The sequence below is a fragment of the Elaeis guineensis genome, chromosome 1 (genome assembly GCF_000442705.2).
Source record: "Elaeis guineensis isolate ETL-2024a chromosome 1, EG11, whole genome shotgun sequence".
NCBI lineage: Eukaryota > Viridiplantae > Streptophyta > Magnoliopsida > Arecales > Arecaceae > Elaeis > Elaeis guineensis.
Window position 1 is genome coordinate 130,380,408 of NC_025993.2, and position 19,030 is coordinate 130,399,437.

The window sequence follows — 19,030 nt, forward strand, 5'->3', positions numbered from 1 at the left end:
AGATCTATGTACCTAGACTGGGACAAACCAAGCATTCTTTTTGATCTATCTCTATAAATATTTATACCAAGTATATAGGATGCTTCATCCAAATCTTTCATAAAAAACTTTTGAGAAAACCATGTTTTGACCGATTACAATATAAGGATGTCATTCTCAATGAGCAATATGTCATCCATATACAAGATCAAGAAGACAATGACACTCTCACTAGTCTTCTTATACACACATGGTTCATTTATATTTTTGATAAAGTCAAATAATTTGACTATCTCATCAAAATGGATGTTCCAACTCCTCGATACTTACTTTAATCCATAAATGGATTTCTATAGCTTGTATACTTGATTTGCCCTCTTACTGGAGATAAATTTCTCTGACTGAGTCATATAAACTTCTTTCTCAAGATTTTCATTGAGAAAAACAGTCTTGATATCCATCTGCTAGATCTCATAGTCATAATATGCAGCTATAGTAAGCATAATCCGAATAGACTTGAGCATAGCTATAGATGAAAAGGTTTCTTCATAATCAACACCTTGCCTTTATCTAAAATTTTTTATCACTAGCCTGACTTTATAGGTCTCTACCTGACCATCTGCTCCAATCTTCTTCTTGAAGACCTATTTGCAGTCTATTAGTGTCATACCCTCAGGCGTATCAACCAAAGTCCAAACTTGGTTGGCATACATAGAGTCTATTTCAGATTTCATGACTTCAAACCATCTATCAGAGTCACTACTCATGACTGCTTTCGAATAGATCGTGGGATCATCATTCTCAATGATATGTGATGAATTATCATTTTCAATGATAAATTCATACCTAAATGGTACATTACGTACTCTACCTAACCTTCGAAAAGGATGTGTGTATTATGGTTGTACCTCAATAATAGACATATCAAGTTGAGGATCAACTTGTGGACTCTCCGCATGTTGCTTTTGGATAGACTGTAGGTCTTGAACTTCCTCAAATTCAACTATCCTCCCACTGCCCCTTTCTTGGATAAACTCTTTCTCCAAAAAAGTGGCATGCCTACTAACAAATATCTTTCGTTGAGTAGGATGGTAGAAGTAGCATCCTATACACTCCTTAGGATAACCTACAAATCTGTATTTATCCGACCTAGCACTTAGCTTGTCCTTCAGTATTCCTGACATAAGCAGCATAGTCTCAAATCTTAAGATACTTAAGATTAGGCTTCCTACCTCTCCATATCTCATATGGAGTACTAAGGACAGATTTACTAGATACCTTATTTAAAACATGTGCGGCAACCTTTAGGGCATGACCTCAGAAAGAGATCGAAAGATCTGTGAAGTATATCATGGACCATACCATATCTAATAAGATATAATTTTTTCTTTTCATAATACCATTTAATTGTGGAGTGTAGGGAGGAGTCTATTGAGAAAAAAATTTATTTTCTTTTAAATGATCAAGAAATTCATTAGTTAAGTATTCGCCTCCTTGATCAGATCAAAGAGCCTTAATACTCTTACCAGTTTATTTCTCAACCATTCTTTGGTACTCTTTAAATTTATCAAAGACTTCAAATTTGTATTTCATTAAATACACATATCCAAATTTAGATAAATCATCAGTAAATATGATGAAATAAAAGTATCCACCTTTGGCCTGAGTCGATATTGGACCACAAACATCAGTATGTACTAGGTCCAAAATATCATTCATCCTATCTCCATATTCAGTAAATAGAGTCTTGGTCATCTTACCTATGAGATAAAATTCACAAGTTTCATATGATTCAAAATCATAAAGATGAAAGAACTTTTTTTTGTATAACTTGTTAATCCTTGACTCATTGATATGCCAAGTCAGCAGTGCTAGAGGTATGTGATATTCACATCTTCTCTCTTTCTTTTCTTCATTTAATTAACATGAAGAATATTATCACTAGTGATAAGAATAAAAGATCATTATTAATAAAAGTACTTTCATAACATTTATTATAAAAATATATAAAGTAATTATTGCCCTTTCCTCTTATTTCAAAACTTTGTTCCAATAACATAAATATAGAAATAATATTTCTAACAATGTTAGGAACATAATAATAGTCCTTCAAATCCAAAATTCTATTCGAAGGCAACTTCGACAGTCGAGTTCCTACGACTTTAACTTGGATGGACTCTCCACTAGCATCGAACAGTATGAAGTTATCTTTATTTAGACTCCTTATGTCCTACAGATCCTACAATAATTTGCAAAGGTGTGAACCACAAGTGGTATCCAATATTTAAGAATCTGAAGTTAAAAGTACTTAATGATAAGTTTGTTTACATCATATACAAATCTTTAGCAATATTTACTTCCTTGTGCTTCAAACTTGCAAAGTAGTCCTTGCAGTTCCTCTTCCAGTTTTCTTCTTTGCCATACTGATAATAGGTACCCTTAGCGGAGACTTTCTTCATCTTTTTCTTGGAGATGCTAGCTGTAGGGCTCAACTTTTTCTTTGAACTCTTCTTGCCTTTCTTCTTAAAGATCTTATCTACAAGAAGAATAGGAGCCTTTTTACCCTTGAAATGACTCTCTACTGTCTTTAATATATTGAGCAGCTCAGATAGGCTAGTGTTCAGTTTGTTCATATGATAGTTTATGATAAACTATGAGAAGGAATCAGGGAGTGACTACAGGATCAAATCCTGACTAAGCTCACTATCTATTGCAAAACTCAACTATCCTAGATGAGTGATCCGATCAATTATCTTCAGAATGTGAGTCTGTATGGATGTACCTTCACTCATCCTGATATGGAATAACTGCTTAGATATCTCATATCTAGCAGTCCAACTTTATTTTTCATATAACTCCTTTAGATTAAGGAGTATGGAAGGAACATCAATGCCTTCGTGTTGCCTCTAAAGCTCATTGCTCATAGAGGCAAGCATAACATATTTGACAATCACACTGTCATCTTGCCACATCTTGTATGTGGCCCTTTCTTCCTTAGTTGTATCTTCACCGATCATATTAGATGTAGAGGTATCCAAAATATAGGAAACTTTCTTCTATATGAGAATAATTCTCAGATTCCTCAATCAGTACACATAATTGGGTCCAGTCAATTTGTTGGCATTAAGTATGCCATGTAGTGAAAGTGAAGATGCCATTATATAGATTAATCTATAATAACAAAGAACCAATATAAGCGGACAACTCATGATGACATGCACAACTAGATTAGGTCTTTTATCTAATTGTCACTCTCACTATTTTATCGAATACCATAACCCTCTCATATGATAAATAAAAAATTTTATTAATTTTTTTAATAAGATTGAAATTCTAATACCTCACAAAAGATCTTGTAGTTGCATAACAAACCTTCATGAGTTCAAGGGTAGGAAACTCCTTTCCAATTGCATCTCATGCAACTCTCAATATGTTCTTGCCTCTAAAATATTTATAACATTGTGGTTGCATAACAAACTATAATATTTTAGTTAAGTTAGATCCTTTATTTTTATACAGTCATATCTGAATGATGCTGCTCTTGTGGTTGCACAACAAAGCAACATATTCAAAATATTGTAAGTATCAAATATGCACTAAGACAACGCCACATCAATCTTCATAGTAAGCCTTGTGATTGCACAATAAACTCACTATAATTCTTGACATGATATTGGCTTAGCATGAAGGAAGGCACATGTAGCATCTACATCACTAAGCAATCCAAACTCGAAACTCAATAGATCAGATTGGCTAGATAAGTAGGTGGGAGGCTCTCCGATGGTTTTCTTAGATACCAACAACTTGACCAGATAAGTAAATGGATCTAATTAAGTAACCATATTTAATATTTTTCTAGACACCAGCTGATCAATAAACCCGACATTCAGTTAGCAAATGAATCCCGACACTACAACTTAATATAATTTTTAATGAAGATTTTAAACTAGTTTATAACACATCCTAATACTTACATCATATGTAATATTGCATATCATAAGAATGAAAATAATTTTTATGCATCATATCATGCTATATAATATACTATTCAAATTGTAATATCATTCATATACTTATGCCAAAAATATGATAACAAAAATTATGTAAGGTGCATTCAACACTAGAGCCAATACTATTTGACAATGATTTGAACTCAACCCTTTAGTCCAATTTACATGTCAAATTTGACTTAGGTTAACAAATTGAATCAACATCCAAATCCTAATCAAATTAGGTTTGACCAAGTCAGCAAATAGGCTAGAAATAATGCACCCTAATAAAATCGATTCAAGCACCAATCTACCATGAATCATAAAATTTTAAAAAATGATAAATTTAAAATTTAACAATTAAAATTTTAAGTCATACTTGAATCATGATCAAAAATAATTTTTGATTTTAAGATCAATGTAAGAAATCGATAGAATATTTCTGCATCATATGAATCAGATCACATCTATACTATAACAATAGCACCTGTTTGATTGAATCTAATAAGGATGGCTCTAATACCACTGTTGGGTTTCGGTCACACAGCAAAATATGGATTTCAAAATTTTTTAACATGCATAAAAAGAGTTTTAACACTTAAAATCAGTATACTAGAACTCAAACCCTAGAATCACCTTGTAGACTCTAATCAAACCAAAACAAACATGCAATAGGATAAAAATTATACTTTCTAAAGAAGATGATCAGATGGTAAAGTGATCTCTACAATGTGCCAAAATAGAAGTCCTTCAACAGTGATCCACACGAAAGATGATCAAGGTCCTTCTCAACCAAAATAGTGCTACAACCTTTCTGCACCAGAATGCTGCCGATGTTTTTCTTCAAGAATGAATCGCATCACTATCTATTTGCCTTTGATTCCTACTAGGATCATGTCAAGAATCTCTTCTTAAGAAATCTCATCACCTAGAGTTTGGTTTTGTACTCCAATATATGGAAAAACCAAACCCTAGGTCAAGCAGCCCTTACTTGCCTTTCCTCTCTTCTTCTCTCTCTTTCTATTTTTTCTCTCTTCTTTTTCTTAATTTTTTCAAAATTTTTCTACTTAATCCTCACTTATCCCATGCCCAAATGCCAGGATGTCTACTCCAAAATCTATAGGGGGCATCCCCTATAAATAGAAAATGAAGAGGTGCATGGGTCTCCCAAGGAGCGCCAACTCTTGGTGCTCCACCTTCTCACATGGAAAAATGAATCCTCATGCAAGAATAAATGGTGTCGAGAAGTTCTAAGTGTAGAAAAACTCTTCCTCTTTCACACCCATAAATATCATATATTAATGGTGTGTAAAAAAAATAAATGAAGTGAAAAATAAAGAGATGTATTAAAAGAAAGATTTTTTTTACCACACCCATAAATTTTAGCATTGAATTCAGGTGGGTGGCATGGAAAATCTCTTTCACACATAAAACACTTCCATGTAAAGGCAAGAAACTAATTAAATATGGATCTAATCCAATTAGGTTCAAGGCAATAGTTAAGTCTAGCTTAAACACTTTGAACTAACCAAATTAGGAACTTGGATTAACATAATGTACTAGCATATCAAATTAATAATTAAAACTTACAATAAGTTCAAATAAAATTATACCAAGATCAAATCTCAAAGTGTGTGACCCATTGGGTTTTAAATCTAGCCAGCAGTGGATCCAGACTCTTGACTTAATCCTAATCCAATTAGATTAGATCAACCCAATTGCACCAATTAATCAAAACTCTTTCTAATTAATTTTTAAATTAAACTCTTTTAATTTTTGTGAGTTCATAAGTCAAGATTGACATCTAACAACATGTCATGACTATCTGGAAGAGATGAAATTTGATGAAAATATCAAAATTATCCTTCAGTAGTAAGTTACCATGTAATTCAATCCTTCAATCATACAACATCCCAAATGAGCAATGGGTATGGAATCATGTTAAAATCAAATACTCATCTATATGTATCTTAATCAGAAGGTGATGATTCAGTTGATGATACATTAAATTTTTTTTTCTAATTATCATCCTGCTTTGATCAAAAATTTTTGAATCATCATCTTGTGAGATCACATAGGATATTCGCTCTCCTTATTAGGAGTGACCGATCCCTTATTGATCACTCATAACTTCTATGCATACTTTATCATATCCAGAATACCCCATATAAGGATCAGAGAATCAAGCTAGAGAATGAACCAAAACATGAATTCATGTATACAAGGTATCATAGTGATCTCAGATCTAAAGATCACTTATACAACTCCCACTAGAGGACAACCAGCTGACATGCAAATAAGACTCTATTATATATTTTCTCGTAGGTCAATTCAGTAAACTTATTCTCTAATGAGCATCCATATCCTTATATTAGTGTCACATACAAGTGATTGTGAGATCAACCATCCTCTCCATCGAGCATACATAGGATGTGTCTGTCTTTCCAATATTATTGATCTCCGACTCAATGAACCAATGACTGAAAATATTTTAGATCAGGACTATCAAAGATTTGGTCTCACAAGCATGATCTCATCATATCCCTAAAATCATTGTCCTAATCTATGAAGTTCATTATAATCTTAAACAAGTATAAGATGCAGCATATAATGAATCAAAAATACCTAACTTTATTAATAAATAATATTAAATACATGAGTTTGAAAGATAAAAAATAAAAAATATCCCATCGCATCACATATGCGATTGGCTTGTAGGGCATTATTCTTTCAGTTTCTTCTTCTTGAAAGCATTCTGATAAATGAGACTCTTCTTCTTCTTCTTCGACCTCATAATGAATGGCTCGAGACTTAACTTTAGATACAGCCCACCAATCTTTCCTTTCTTTCTCCCTTGATGGAAAAAAAGTATAATACACTTGAACAGCTTGTTGAGCTAGCACAAAAAAATCATTGATATATGCTTTTGATCTATGTTTGATTTTAATAAGTCTATACCATGGATCAACCTTCATATAATTATTAGTATCAAATCATCGGTACTGAAACAGTACGATACTATTACCTCCAAGATAGGTCAACTTGATCACTTCTTTGAAGATTTCATAGTAGTCACTCTCTGTCTCTACCCACCAGCTGTCCTTTATACACACACCACTGTTTATTATACTTTTATGATATCTATATTGCTATGTGTGAAATTTGAAACCATTTATGTTACAGCTTTTATAACATGTAATGTACTTTGTTAGCCTGTAACCTAATGGTCTTAGTTTCTTAGATATGGATTCATCCTCTTGCATGACCTACATATTATAAAAAATAAATTAAAAAAAAATAAAATAAATAAAATGACAATAGTTGCTTACCAATTGATAGAATCAAATTTGCAAAATTCTGTGACCACTAAGTGAAAATTTTTTTTCGTTTATCATCAGATTATCCTATCTCAGCATCTTATAAATACAAGATGATAAGTAATTAAAGAATTAAGATTGTGATGGATACGTACTCAATATATGAGTCGACGTCCATGTAGTTTAGCAAAATATATGTCTTTGCCTATCAAATTTCAGTATTAGTTAATATTCAGTGAACCTCGTGCCTAAATTCATAAACGGAATAGACAAATATTAAGATCTCCGCCTCTAATTCCTCACCACCATCATCATTTCGATCCACTTGAGTCAACTTTGTCTGCACACTAGGGTTAAAGTAGTTTTGATTGAAATTAAAAAAAATTTTAATTATGTAAACCTCCACAATAAAACCTTCGACTCTGGTCTTATTTTTCACTTTCTTCTTGAGACTGTGCATATATCTTTCAAATGGATATATCTACCTATACTACACTGGTCCTCTGACCTTAGCTTCATACATCAGATGAATCACGAGGTACTCCATGGAGTCCAAAAAATTAAAAAAAATATCTTCTCTAACTTACATATAGTCTCTACATTGCTAGCGTTAAGATTAAATATATGGTCGGTGGATAGTTTGATAACACAAGTATCTCTGAAGAAAAGATTAAGCTTGGTCAAAGAACTCCATATAAGATTAGGAAGGAGATCACGTCCAGCCAATGGGAGTAATTATTTCATGAAGACATAGCAGTCATAGCTCTTTAGCCCATACAATCTACAATCTTTGATATTGACGCATCGAGCTAGATTACTTGCACAACCATCTAAAAATTTAAAATTTTTACACTATTCATATACATCCTTCAACTACTCTCTTGTTAAGGTATAAGTTGCTTTTGACTTTAGAAATTTTCTCCAAGACACCTCAACCAGCTCTAATAGAGGATGTTTGCATATGTTCTTATATCTACTCGGACCTTGAGATTGTCCTTCGTCTTTCCCTTAACATCCATAACAGTGTAAAAAATATTATCGAAGCCATTCTTCTTAATGTACATGACGTCAAGATTATAACAGATCAAATTGATGGACCAATACGGTAATTTTCAAAAGATGCTGTGCTTCACCTAGTTATGAGTTCTACCGAACCTCTGAGATTTCTACTTATCAAAGAGTATACTAAATTGGACTTCATCCACTTAAGATATCCTCTGAAATACTTTCATGCCACTGAGTCGTGGGGGTGCCTTATCCTTTTCTATTTTATTTCTTCTAAAATTGTCCTGCTACTTTTTAAAGGATGATGTTTGGAGAGAAATTGAGGATGACAATCAAACCAGCAGGGTTTACGACGATGCTCAAGTTAAAATACTTTTATATTCTTCATACAATAAAAACATGCTAGCTTTCCATACGTACTCCAACCTGACAGCATCCCATAAGCAGAAAAATTGTTAATGGTCCACATTAATGCAGTCTTCATCATAAAATTTTATTTTTTCGATACATCAAAAGTACGTATACCATCAGACCATAAGAATTTTAACACATCAATAATAGGCCTTAGATATACATTAATGCTCCAATCAGGGTTTCGTGGTCCAAGAATGACTAATGTAAGAAAAATATTATATTCTTTCATGCACATCTCCAGTGACAGATTGTATAAAGTAATAAAAACTAGCCAACATGAATAAGGAGCCACTGCATAACTGAACGGTGTAAACCCATAGGTAGAAGATCCAGTCTAACATTACATATTTTCTAAGTAAATAAAGGATGGCAAGAATCAAATTTCTTCTATGCCTCCCTGTCCAACACATGAGTCATCATATCGGAGTGCTTACGAATTTCTTTTTTGTGCCATCTCATCTGTCTGGTAGAACTCTTAGACAAATAGAGCCTCCAAAGCCTAGGAGTGATGGACAGGTATCGAAGAACTTTGTATTATATGTTCTTTTGATTTCTACCCTCTTACCTTGGCTTAAATCGACTTTCACTGCATACATCACATGAGCTCTTCGGTTTGTCCTCCTTATAAAAAGCATACAATCATTACGACATGCATCTATCTTCTTATATCCCATGCCTAATCCTTTCATCATTTTCTTTGAAGCATAGAAACTTCCAACGAGCTTGTCATCCTTCAATAGTATTTTCTTTATATGATTGCTATTATTCTATCATAACAGTTAACCATCATATTAAACTTAGCCTTCAAGTTCAACAATTCTGATACAGTCGATAATACAGTATGTATTTCATATTCCAACCACAGTGATTCATCAGCATCTCTCAACATATGAAAGAAATCACTACTACCAGCTTTTGAATCATCCTCCATATCTCAATTAAATTTAGGACTGGCAACATCCATAACCATGTCTACCATTCTATCTGTGTCCATGTCCTGCTCATTTCTAACCTTTGCAACTGTCTCCTACATCTCTCCATGTAGGTATCAATACTTATATTGGGCGTAAATCTATTCCTGTACAAATGGATAGTCATTGTACCTCTATCAAGTATTTCTCTATTACTACATCTCTTACAAGGGCAACGAGCCCGCTCTTGATGTAAAAGCACCACATTCCCAAAGCATACTCACATAAGTACTTTACATCCTCCTTGTATTCAGTAGAAATCACCCCATCGACTACTCGATAATCCATCCAACTATGGTCCATGACGCACTACCTAAGGATTCTGCATATACAAATAAAATATAATTACTAAATAATTATTTTAATATTTTGAATGACTTATATAATAATTGCATCCTACCATTAACTAATAGGTATAGAAGGTCCTATCCCATTCAGAAATTATATTAATTTTATAAATCAAATACAGTAATCAAATAATATATAATAAGGATCAAAAAAAATTCGACAGTATCTCCACTTAGTTCTCTCCCACATAACGTAAGATGTGTGAGAAGAACTAAAGAAAAATACTATCCAAAATTTCTCTCAAACCCTCACTGTCCCGTTTGATTACTGTAATGATTTATAAAATTATTGTATTTTTCAAACTACCCATACTAAATAATCAATTGACCAATATATATATTCTTCCATCCGTACAAAAATATATAAATATACAGATACCGCAGAAAATGTACATCAATCAAAAGAGAGGTCTATAGTTATATATAATGCAATATTTTTAAAATTTTTAAATTAGTGGTTCCAAGGCACATAGCATCATTGCAAATGAAAACAGTCGAGACGCGTGTCCCACGCATGCAGACTTGGAGCATGCCAGACGACTAGACCGTGCAAGCATACCAATATGGCATCCAGGCAAATCTCATTCTAGATATTTCAAAGTACTGAGCAGCATTGCAAATAGTATTGAAAATGGACCAGACTGGATCAGACCACACTCCTCCTTGAGTCCGGCCTGAAAATTTTTTTCAAACTTTATGTCGGGCCTAGGATCTAGAATCCAATCGTAAAGCTATTCCGACCGTCACTGGAGTAAATGAGTAGGTCAGAGCTGGACCGATGATTGTCTGATCTCGAACCTCTATCGTCGAAGGCAGTAAGACTACTCTCGCTGGAAAGATTTTCAGAGTGGTTCTATCTTTCGAGATTAATATTAATTTAAATAATATTATTAATAATATTATTAATTTTAATAATATTATTAATTTAAATATTATTAATATTTAAATTAATAATATTTAAATTTAAATATTATTAATTTAAATTAATTAGATAAATCTAATTTTAAATATTAAAAATTTAAAAAAGTGAGAACAGGTTGTGACAACGACAACGGCTCTAAAAGTCACCTAGCGGTGCAGGGAAGAAGAAGAGATGGCGAGGGACTGCGGATGGCGGCTTTCGACGGCGGCATTCCGGCGACACGATGGGGGAAGGAGCCTTGGGACGGTGAATTCGGTGAGTAGAAGCTTGATCTGGCATGGGGACACTCGATCCGATGTGGGGAAAGCGATGGGGGAAGAATACAGGAGGCCGAGAAGAAGGGAGGTCGGGGCGTCGAGACAGGACTCCGACGAGCATTCGACTGCACCAAGGAAGAGGAGGGAGGTGAGAAAGAATGGAGAGGGCCAGCATAGGTTCAGCGACGATCGATCCAGCATGAGGATGTCGGATTCGAGGAGTGGACAGCAGTGCGGGGTCTCGAGCATGGCGACGTGGCCACCGACGGTGCGGAGGGCGAAAATCTAGGATGGAGGCGATGGTTTAAGGGGCGGCGGCAGATAAAGAACAGGGTAATTGGGGACCGGAGGATTATTTTAGAGCAGACTATTAGCGACGGCTAGTTTCCATCGCTAAAGCCATCGCTAGTAGCAATTTAAAATTAAATTTATAGTGATGGCAGCAAATAAACAGTCGCTAATAAGTGGTCGGCTTTTTAGCGATGGAAAATATTTTTATCGTAATATGTCGTCGGTAAATAGTGCTATTAGCGACGACTTTCTTGTCATCACTAAAAGCCATTGTGAATACACCATTTTCTTGTAGTGGTAGACTGTCCCTTCCTTGAAAGAATCTTCAAGACGTTGAGAAAAAAAATAATAGTGACAACTTCCTTGAGAGAATCTTCAAGAAGTTAAGAAAAAAAAACAATGGTGACTACTTGAAGTGATAGCGACCAGTCAAACTCCGAGGAAGAGAAGTAGGAGTTGTCAACCTAATAGTTCTAATTGTCTTTTGTTATTTCTATTTGGTTGAATTTCCTACATTAGCTGTTTATTTGGTTTGGATACAAATAATGTATTGCAACATTATGACTCTATGTTATCTTAAAATAATTGTTATTGAGGAAAAGTTGCTACTTAGATTTTTCGTTACTTTGTTTCTAAAGGATTGAACAAGTTTTGTTTTTATATTGAATTTTCTGGGATTTAAAAATGTTGGTTAATCAGATGGTAAATCTACTTTACATGCACGCGGCATCTCGGAGGTGTTACGCTCTTGATTCGGAGGTATAACACCACAATTCATGATCTTAATGAATGTAGATGCTTACTAGCAGATGAGTTAATTGTAATATATCACTCTTCACCAATCAAATTTGGATTCTAACTGGGTAGGGCCGATAGGCCTCCTGATTTGTGCCTTTTTGCTAATGGTGTCATGGTATTGGAGCCCTTAGCTACCTCATTTTTTTCTGTCTCCCTGCGGACATCTTTTTTCCATGGAGCTCCCATTCATGATCATCTACACTTCTTAAGGCACGTCTCAAGCTCTTTAGGATCTCTTTGCCTTCTCCTATGCTTCCAATCCCCTCGGACTTCTCCTAGGCTCCCAACTACCTTCACATTCAGCATCTCCCCCACCACTTTATTCCAGATTTCTTGGAGTTCGCTGCTCTTTTGGGCCTCCTCTAATGATTTTTTCTTTTTTCTTTGACTCTCTATGATCAGCATCTCTTTCTCTGGCCTTTTGTTTGATGAAAATGTTTTAGTTAACTAGGCTAGAATCACCTGTAAGCTGAGACTAGCAAGTCGTTATTAGCCTCTTGAAAACAGCAGGCAACCTTAAAAAGCATTGCACCAACACTACAATCTTGCCTGTGGTTAATTATTAAGTGCAACGCAAGGAGTAGCATGACACTAGCCTTTGTCACAGCATCATTATCAAAGTAGTAGCACCCACTTCAGAAAAGCCGAAACCCACAGGGAAAAAGGGACCAAACAACAAAGAGAGGAGACGATGCAAGATATAAATGAAGATTTTTGTTTGTTTAAAATAACAGAAGAAGAAGAAGAAGAGGCGAAAGAACGGAAGGCGCAAAAAAACATAAAGCCAGCGGGCTCGCCTTCACCCCGCTGCGCGTCTCGGTCGCCCCGCCGGGGGACCAAATCTACACGCGTCAAGCGGCCGAGGGGGCGATGAGCATGGCGATTCGGGCTCTGGGATCGCGCATGCTCCATGACCAGGCACGGCTGCGGGACACGTGGCCCGATTCCACTGGCTTGAGCGACAAGAGATGTCGGCCTGCGCCCGAGAAATAGGTTTCGTACGGATCACGAGGCAGCCTCTGCTGACGTGTCATGTCAGTGCTGGAGGACAAGCCATGCATCGTCATCACGCCCGATTAACGTGGCAGCGTAAGACTAAGGCCAGCATTGTCACGAAGGCTGAGGCGGAAATAAGAAGTAAAGCAAAGGTCAATATATAATATTTAATATTGATAATAATTTTGTTTTAGAAAAAAGTGAACGGTGTATTAGTTGTCAAAAGATCTCCGTCTTTTAGCAGGACCGAGCTACATAGTTCTTGAGAACTAATTATTGATTCCCACTTGAGCTCTCTGAGATCGAGCGCCAGAAAAGCATGGGAATAGAAGCTGAAGTAATCAACATGCGATACAAAACCCAGATTGAAAGACACAATCATTAAGATAAAGTCAAATAGCAGTAACGGTAACAGTAAAGGAGAGGATATGAACAGTGCAGTTAAACCCACTAAGAGTAAAGATCTCTCTCTCTCTCTCTCTCGACAAGATGGTAGAATGCTATAGATGAAAAAGAAAACAGTCATTCGGCCACCAAATGTAACAGTAGTAGTTCCATTAATAGTAGATTTAGTAGTATAGCACTAGTAATGAACACAGAAGCAGAGGTAAAGGGAAGAACTAAGCACGCCACATGCCTCCAGACTTAAACAACAGAAAGAAAACAGCCATTCCCTTTTTTTTCTTTTTTTTTTTTTTTTTTTTTTTTTTTTGCGTCTTTTCTATACATATCATGATGATCCTCAGAAGCAGATTACGCTAAAACCACCAAACCCAACACCAAACACCAAAACCCTCCTCATTCCCTTGATCCAAACATAAACGCCAATATCGAAGTTAAAGAAAATTAAATAAGGCATGCTAATTTCCAAACCCACTGGTCATTCCTGTACCCAAAACGGAGGAAGAAAAAACCAATAAAACGAAACCCTCCTTTCTCTCTCTAAAACCTCCCGTATCTCTCTTTAGTTCTCTCTCTGTAATAATATGATAATATGTTATAGTAATGGTTGTAGGCTGTGAATATGAGGATGGACGTAGTAGAAACATCTTAGAGCCAGAGAGCGCCGGCCTCTTTGAGGAGGGGGACAAGGGTGCCATTGATATGGGAGGCCATGACCCGGTCCATGGCCCCAACGAGCTTGCCACCGATGAAGACAACGGGGACGGCCGGGGGCCCGCCTCCGAGGAGGCGGGCAAGGGCTCGCTCCATCTCCTTGCCGCGGGGGTCCTCATCGAGCTCGTACACGGTGGGGCTCACCCCCATGCCGCAGAAGAGCCGCTTCACGGCGTGGCACATGCAGCACGTACTCACGCTAAAGATCACCACCGCGCTCTCCGCCGCCAGCCGCTCCACCCGCTCCAGTGGGTCCGCTCGCCCGCCCATCGCCGCGTACGCCGCACCCCACGACTCCGCTGCTTGGTACTGCATTCTCTTTAATCCTTTTCGCTTGGAGTATATACTAACAAGAAAGAGAGGTGAAACACAGGGTAGTATACGAATGGAGAGCTTTGGAAAAGAAGAGAAGTGGAGAGGAGCTGGGAGTGGGAGTGGGAGTGAGGGGAGGGGACTAATATAGGGAAGGAAGGAGGGTTGTTTTAAGAATAAAGAAAGTTGGAGGGGTAGAATGGGAAGTTTGGGAGTTGGGGTCAGGGGGTCGTCACTCGCCAGCGCATGCAAAAGGGGACAGTGGTAGGAAGGGACACCTGGAGGCACAGAGAGGCTTCTATAATAAATGCACACTATGCCTAGTTTTTTTTTTTTTCTGATAGAAAAAAATAAAAAAATAAAAAATAAATGCACTATGCCTGGTTTCTTTCATTCTTTTCCTCTCTGTTTTTTTACATTTTAGTTGAAATTTTGTTATGACGTGTTTGATAATTGACCTCCTGTCGTTCCCAAGTTTGAAATAAGGAGTTGGATGCAAATGACCGTGCTGACAATTTAGAAGCCGCTAGTTATATATATATATATATATATATATATATATATATATGAATAAACTATAATAAGTTACAAAATTTTATATGGTTGTAAACTCAAAATGCAGCAGCAAAAAAAAAAATTATATATAACATTTTTATATTATTCAAAAACTAATAGTTTTTAGACAATGTCTACATTAGCTTATAACAATCATTTAGCAGGTAATGGTGTATTATTATCTGTTATTTTCCTTTAATTAAAGTGTCTGATATAACTATATATACAGAATCAACTGTTCAATTGATATAATTACCTCTAAATACTGGTTTGTAGGGAGGACTATATAATCTGTTCTCATTTTAGTTATTCTTCCAGATTTTTTATATTTGAATAGTAAAAGTGAAATTGATATAATCGAATACATGTACTAAGTAAAGTATACAAGGCAGAGACAAGGGTTACAGGCTTTGTCAGAGGAGTATGCTGGGCAATAGCGGCTGTCTCCGTCCTCGCTGTCGGGTGGGGCGTACTGTTTTCCGGTTCGGTGACCCAACACCAGTGCGTACATTAGCAGAGTACCTGGGCTAAAAGATGCCCGCATGATATATTCTTTTAGTCTCACCTTTTTATCTTTTTTTAATATAGGAGTATTTTAATTAGGTGGTATTGGATTTCTTTGCGTGCATTTTTTCTCCTCCTTATCTTGTATATCTTTTATCCATTGGGTATTACTGTATCCAATTGGAGTTCTCATCTCTATCCGTCTTGGATCAGTTTTGCTCACAAACCCAGTTGCACGAGAATTCAAACTGATGCCAAGTTATCCACTTTCCCAAGTTCTCATTTGTCAAATCTTTTCTTGTATATATTGTTGTTAGTTATTTTCTTAGAGATGGATCATGAAAGCGAAAATCCTGAAAAATTATACAGAAATAGAGACAGATGGATATATTTGAATGTATTGGGCACACAAATGGTGCATGTATACGGCATCCTGCTGTTCTCCATTATGCAAGATATTTATTTTTTTTTGGTAAAAAAATATTTAGTTACTCTGTTAGCATAGAGCGTCAACCAAAAAAATAAGTACCCGCATCTCATTATTATAGGAAGTAGTTCTAGTGCAACCAAAGCTGATTTGAGGTTTTTTTTTTTATTAATCTCTTTCATATCAACCGTGGGATCACATCTCGTATAGATCTAAAAGCACTTTAAACCCTTTCAACATCCATTTAAAAGAACTCCAAAAATCTTTCAATAATTCATTGGCACAAATCTCAAAACAATGATTATATGATCCAACGGTTGATGTCGCATGAGTCATTCTTATTCGCACTGCAGGCACATCCTGGACCCCACCTAAGGCAACTTCTATAAAACCTGCTTATGCTAACTGCAACAACTATTCTGAAAAAATATTGATATGACTTATTCTTGTTATAAAGATCTATACGCGCAATAATAACTGCAAAGAATCGGGAAATCAAAGTCAAAGAAAAGGATAAAATCAACTATTTATCGAAAAAAGTAAAGAATAAAAAAAACTCATGGTTTGTAAAATCTCTTTCCTCTGGGACTCGTCAAATTAGAGTGGAGTTTCCTAACTGGCTTTGGCTTTTCTTAAGCCACTTGCAGCAGCTTAGAAGCCATAACCGAAGGAGGATTGAGGGGATCTGCGAGAGCTGCTAATTATTAATTCGGCTTGGTTGGTCCATGGAATGTCCCCGAAATCTTTGTTTGGGTAGCGTGGATGGGACCCACTGGACAACGGTCCGTCAGTGCTCAGAGAAGTCAGACCACCCTGACGGGGGGAGTCAAACGAGCAGGAGGATATAACCTTTGTTCGCGCGTGAGAAAGGAGGGAAGAGATATGGGTTGCATGATTCACCTTCCTTCGCGCGTGTAGACCCGTTCGATCACGCGATGGCTGCTTCGATAGTTGTGCAAATGGATGGACGTAATGGTCCTTGCAGTTCGAGTCTGTGCGAATAGCGACCCAACGGCCAATGTTATGAAAGAAGATCGATCATTCTTTCACACGATAGATACAACCCGAATGTAGAGATAAGAAAGAGAGGAGCGGGGGAGCGGGATGCTGGCACGTGAGAAGTGGCACGTGGGAGGCAGGAGGATGATGGTGTCGGCGCGGAATGCGGCACGTGTGAGCAGGAAGCCGCGAAAAGCCGGTGGGCCAGGAAAAAGCCAGGTATGCGTGCGCACCATCCCCGTTAAACTGACTATTTGCCCTTCTCTCTCTCACACACGCTCACAACTTTGCTTGCAACCGCATAATGGTTTAGAAAAGACTAGGTAGGGCTGGGTATCAAGTCACTTTAATGGAGTAAATGAAAAATTAAAAACGAATTATAATTAATTATATTAATTATAAATTTCTGAAAATAAATAAAATTATTGTTATTTGGTAAGTGGTTATTTTGCTGCAAACAACATGGTTCTCCTTCCGAGTTTCACAAACAAACTACTCCAACAAAGCCAAAAAAAAATTAGGGGAAAGAAAAAGCGCAAAACAAAGTTTACCGTCATTATATCCATATTTGGATGATTGCACATTACACCGATGGATGGTCTGTGGATCTATTTGCCTTGATGCTGCACATTATTTGAATCAAGCGTGGATCATGTAGTCTACTTAGACTTTGTCCGTGATCTATCCCTACATACATAATGTAATTAAATTTATTTATACAATAAATATCAATTGTTAAAATAATTATTATCGAATATTTTTATGATGTATTTGATTAAATTTAGTAGTACAAATATCTAGATTATTTTAAAGAATGAAACAACAATAAACAATATTAACATTAATGTGTCAGAACATAAGCCCGATGTTATGGCAGCACAATTACCATACGATCTTGGACAATTACACCACATCCCTTAATTGTTATTGTACCACTTCAATTAGCTAGTTATAGCACAACTTCAAACGATTAGAGCATAACTTCCCAGGGACTCTGAATTTCATGGAGATAAATAGATCTAAACATTTGCATGAGAGGCAGTAGACTTTGGCCCTTTGATTCTGCTATTAGATTTCTTGTTTTCCAACGTCATCAAACTTTTTTGATTTAAACAGTGGAGAATCCGATCGGAGTCAGCTTCGATAAATTCCCTAACTCACATTTTGCTAATTGATGGAGATAATCTTTATTAGAAAATTGGAGATCAAAAATAATTAATAAATATATTTCTATTCTACGTAGATGTTTTAATAAGAGATCTAGCTTGTCCAATTATTTTTTTATTTTTTTAAATAAATTATGTTTAGTCTTTAAACTAAATTGAATTTTTTTAAGTAATTCTTAAACTACAAAATCCTAAATTTTAATCTTCAACTATCTGAATCTCTTTAATATTGCACTCAGATACGATTCCGATGGATTTCTCTCACCGAAAATCTGATATGATAAAAATCTAATGTTTATGTAGAGTACTTTGCTGAATTAGATTTAAATATTTAAAAAAATGATGACATGGGTAAAATACTTCCAGCCACCTTCTTCCTCTATCATTCCATAGGATCGATTTTTTGCCCCTCAAGAACCACACCAGCGACCCTCCTTAGTACGATCGTTGCCAATCTTGACCTTCAAAAATCACCATGACGATCCCTGCCTTCATCTCCACCACCTTCAACATAGTGCCCTTCGCCTCTGTCGTAGCCTCCTCTACCCCTCTGACCACGTTATCGCCATAGCACCCTCCACCTTTGCCATAGCCCCATTCGTCATGGCTGTCCCCGCCCTCATCTCCTCTATCATCTGAACCTCGCTTTCGGCACCAAACTCAAG

The 19,030-nt window shown here is 36.2% G+C and overlaps 1 protein-coding gene across 1 annotated transcript; it reads right to left on the reverse strand.

The window, feature by feature from the left end:
- Positions 1-12,991: 12,991 nt before the first annotated feature.
- On the reverse strand, positions 12,992-14,834 carry LOC105034645 (glutaredoxin-C1). The gene has a single exon (XM_010909866.4). It carries the CDS (start codon positions 14,715-14,717, stop codon positions 14,337-14,339), a length of 381 nt encoding a protein of 126 aa, XP_010908168.1. The 5' UTR covers positions 14,718-14,834; the 3' UTR covers positions 12,992-14,336.
- Between the last annotated feature and the right edge of the window lie 4,196 nt (positions 14,835-19,030).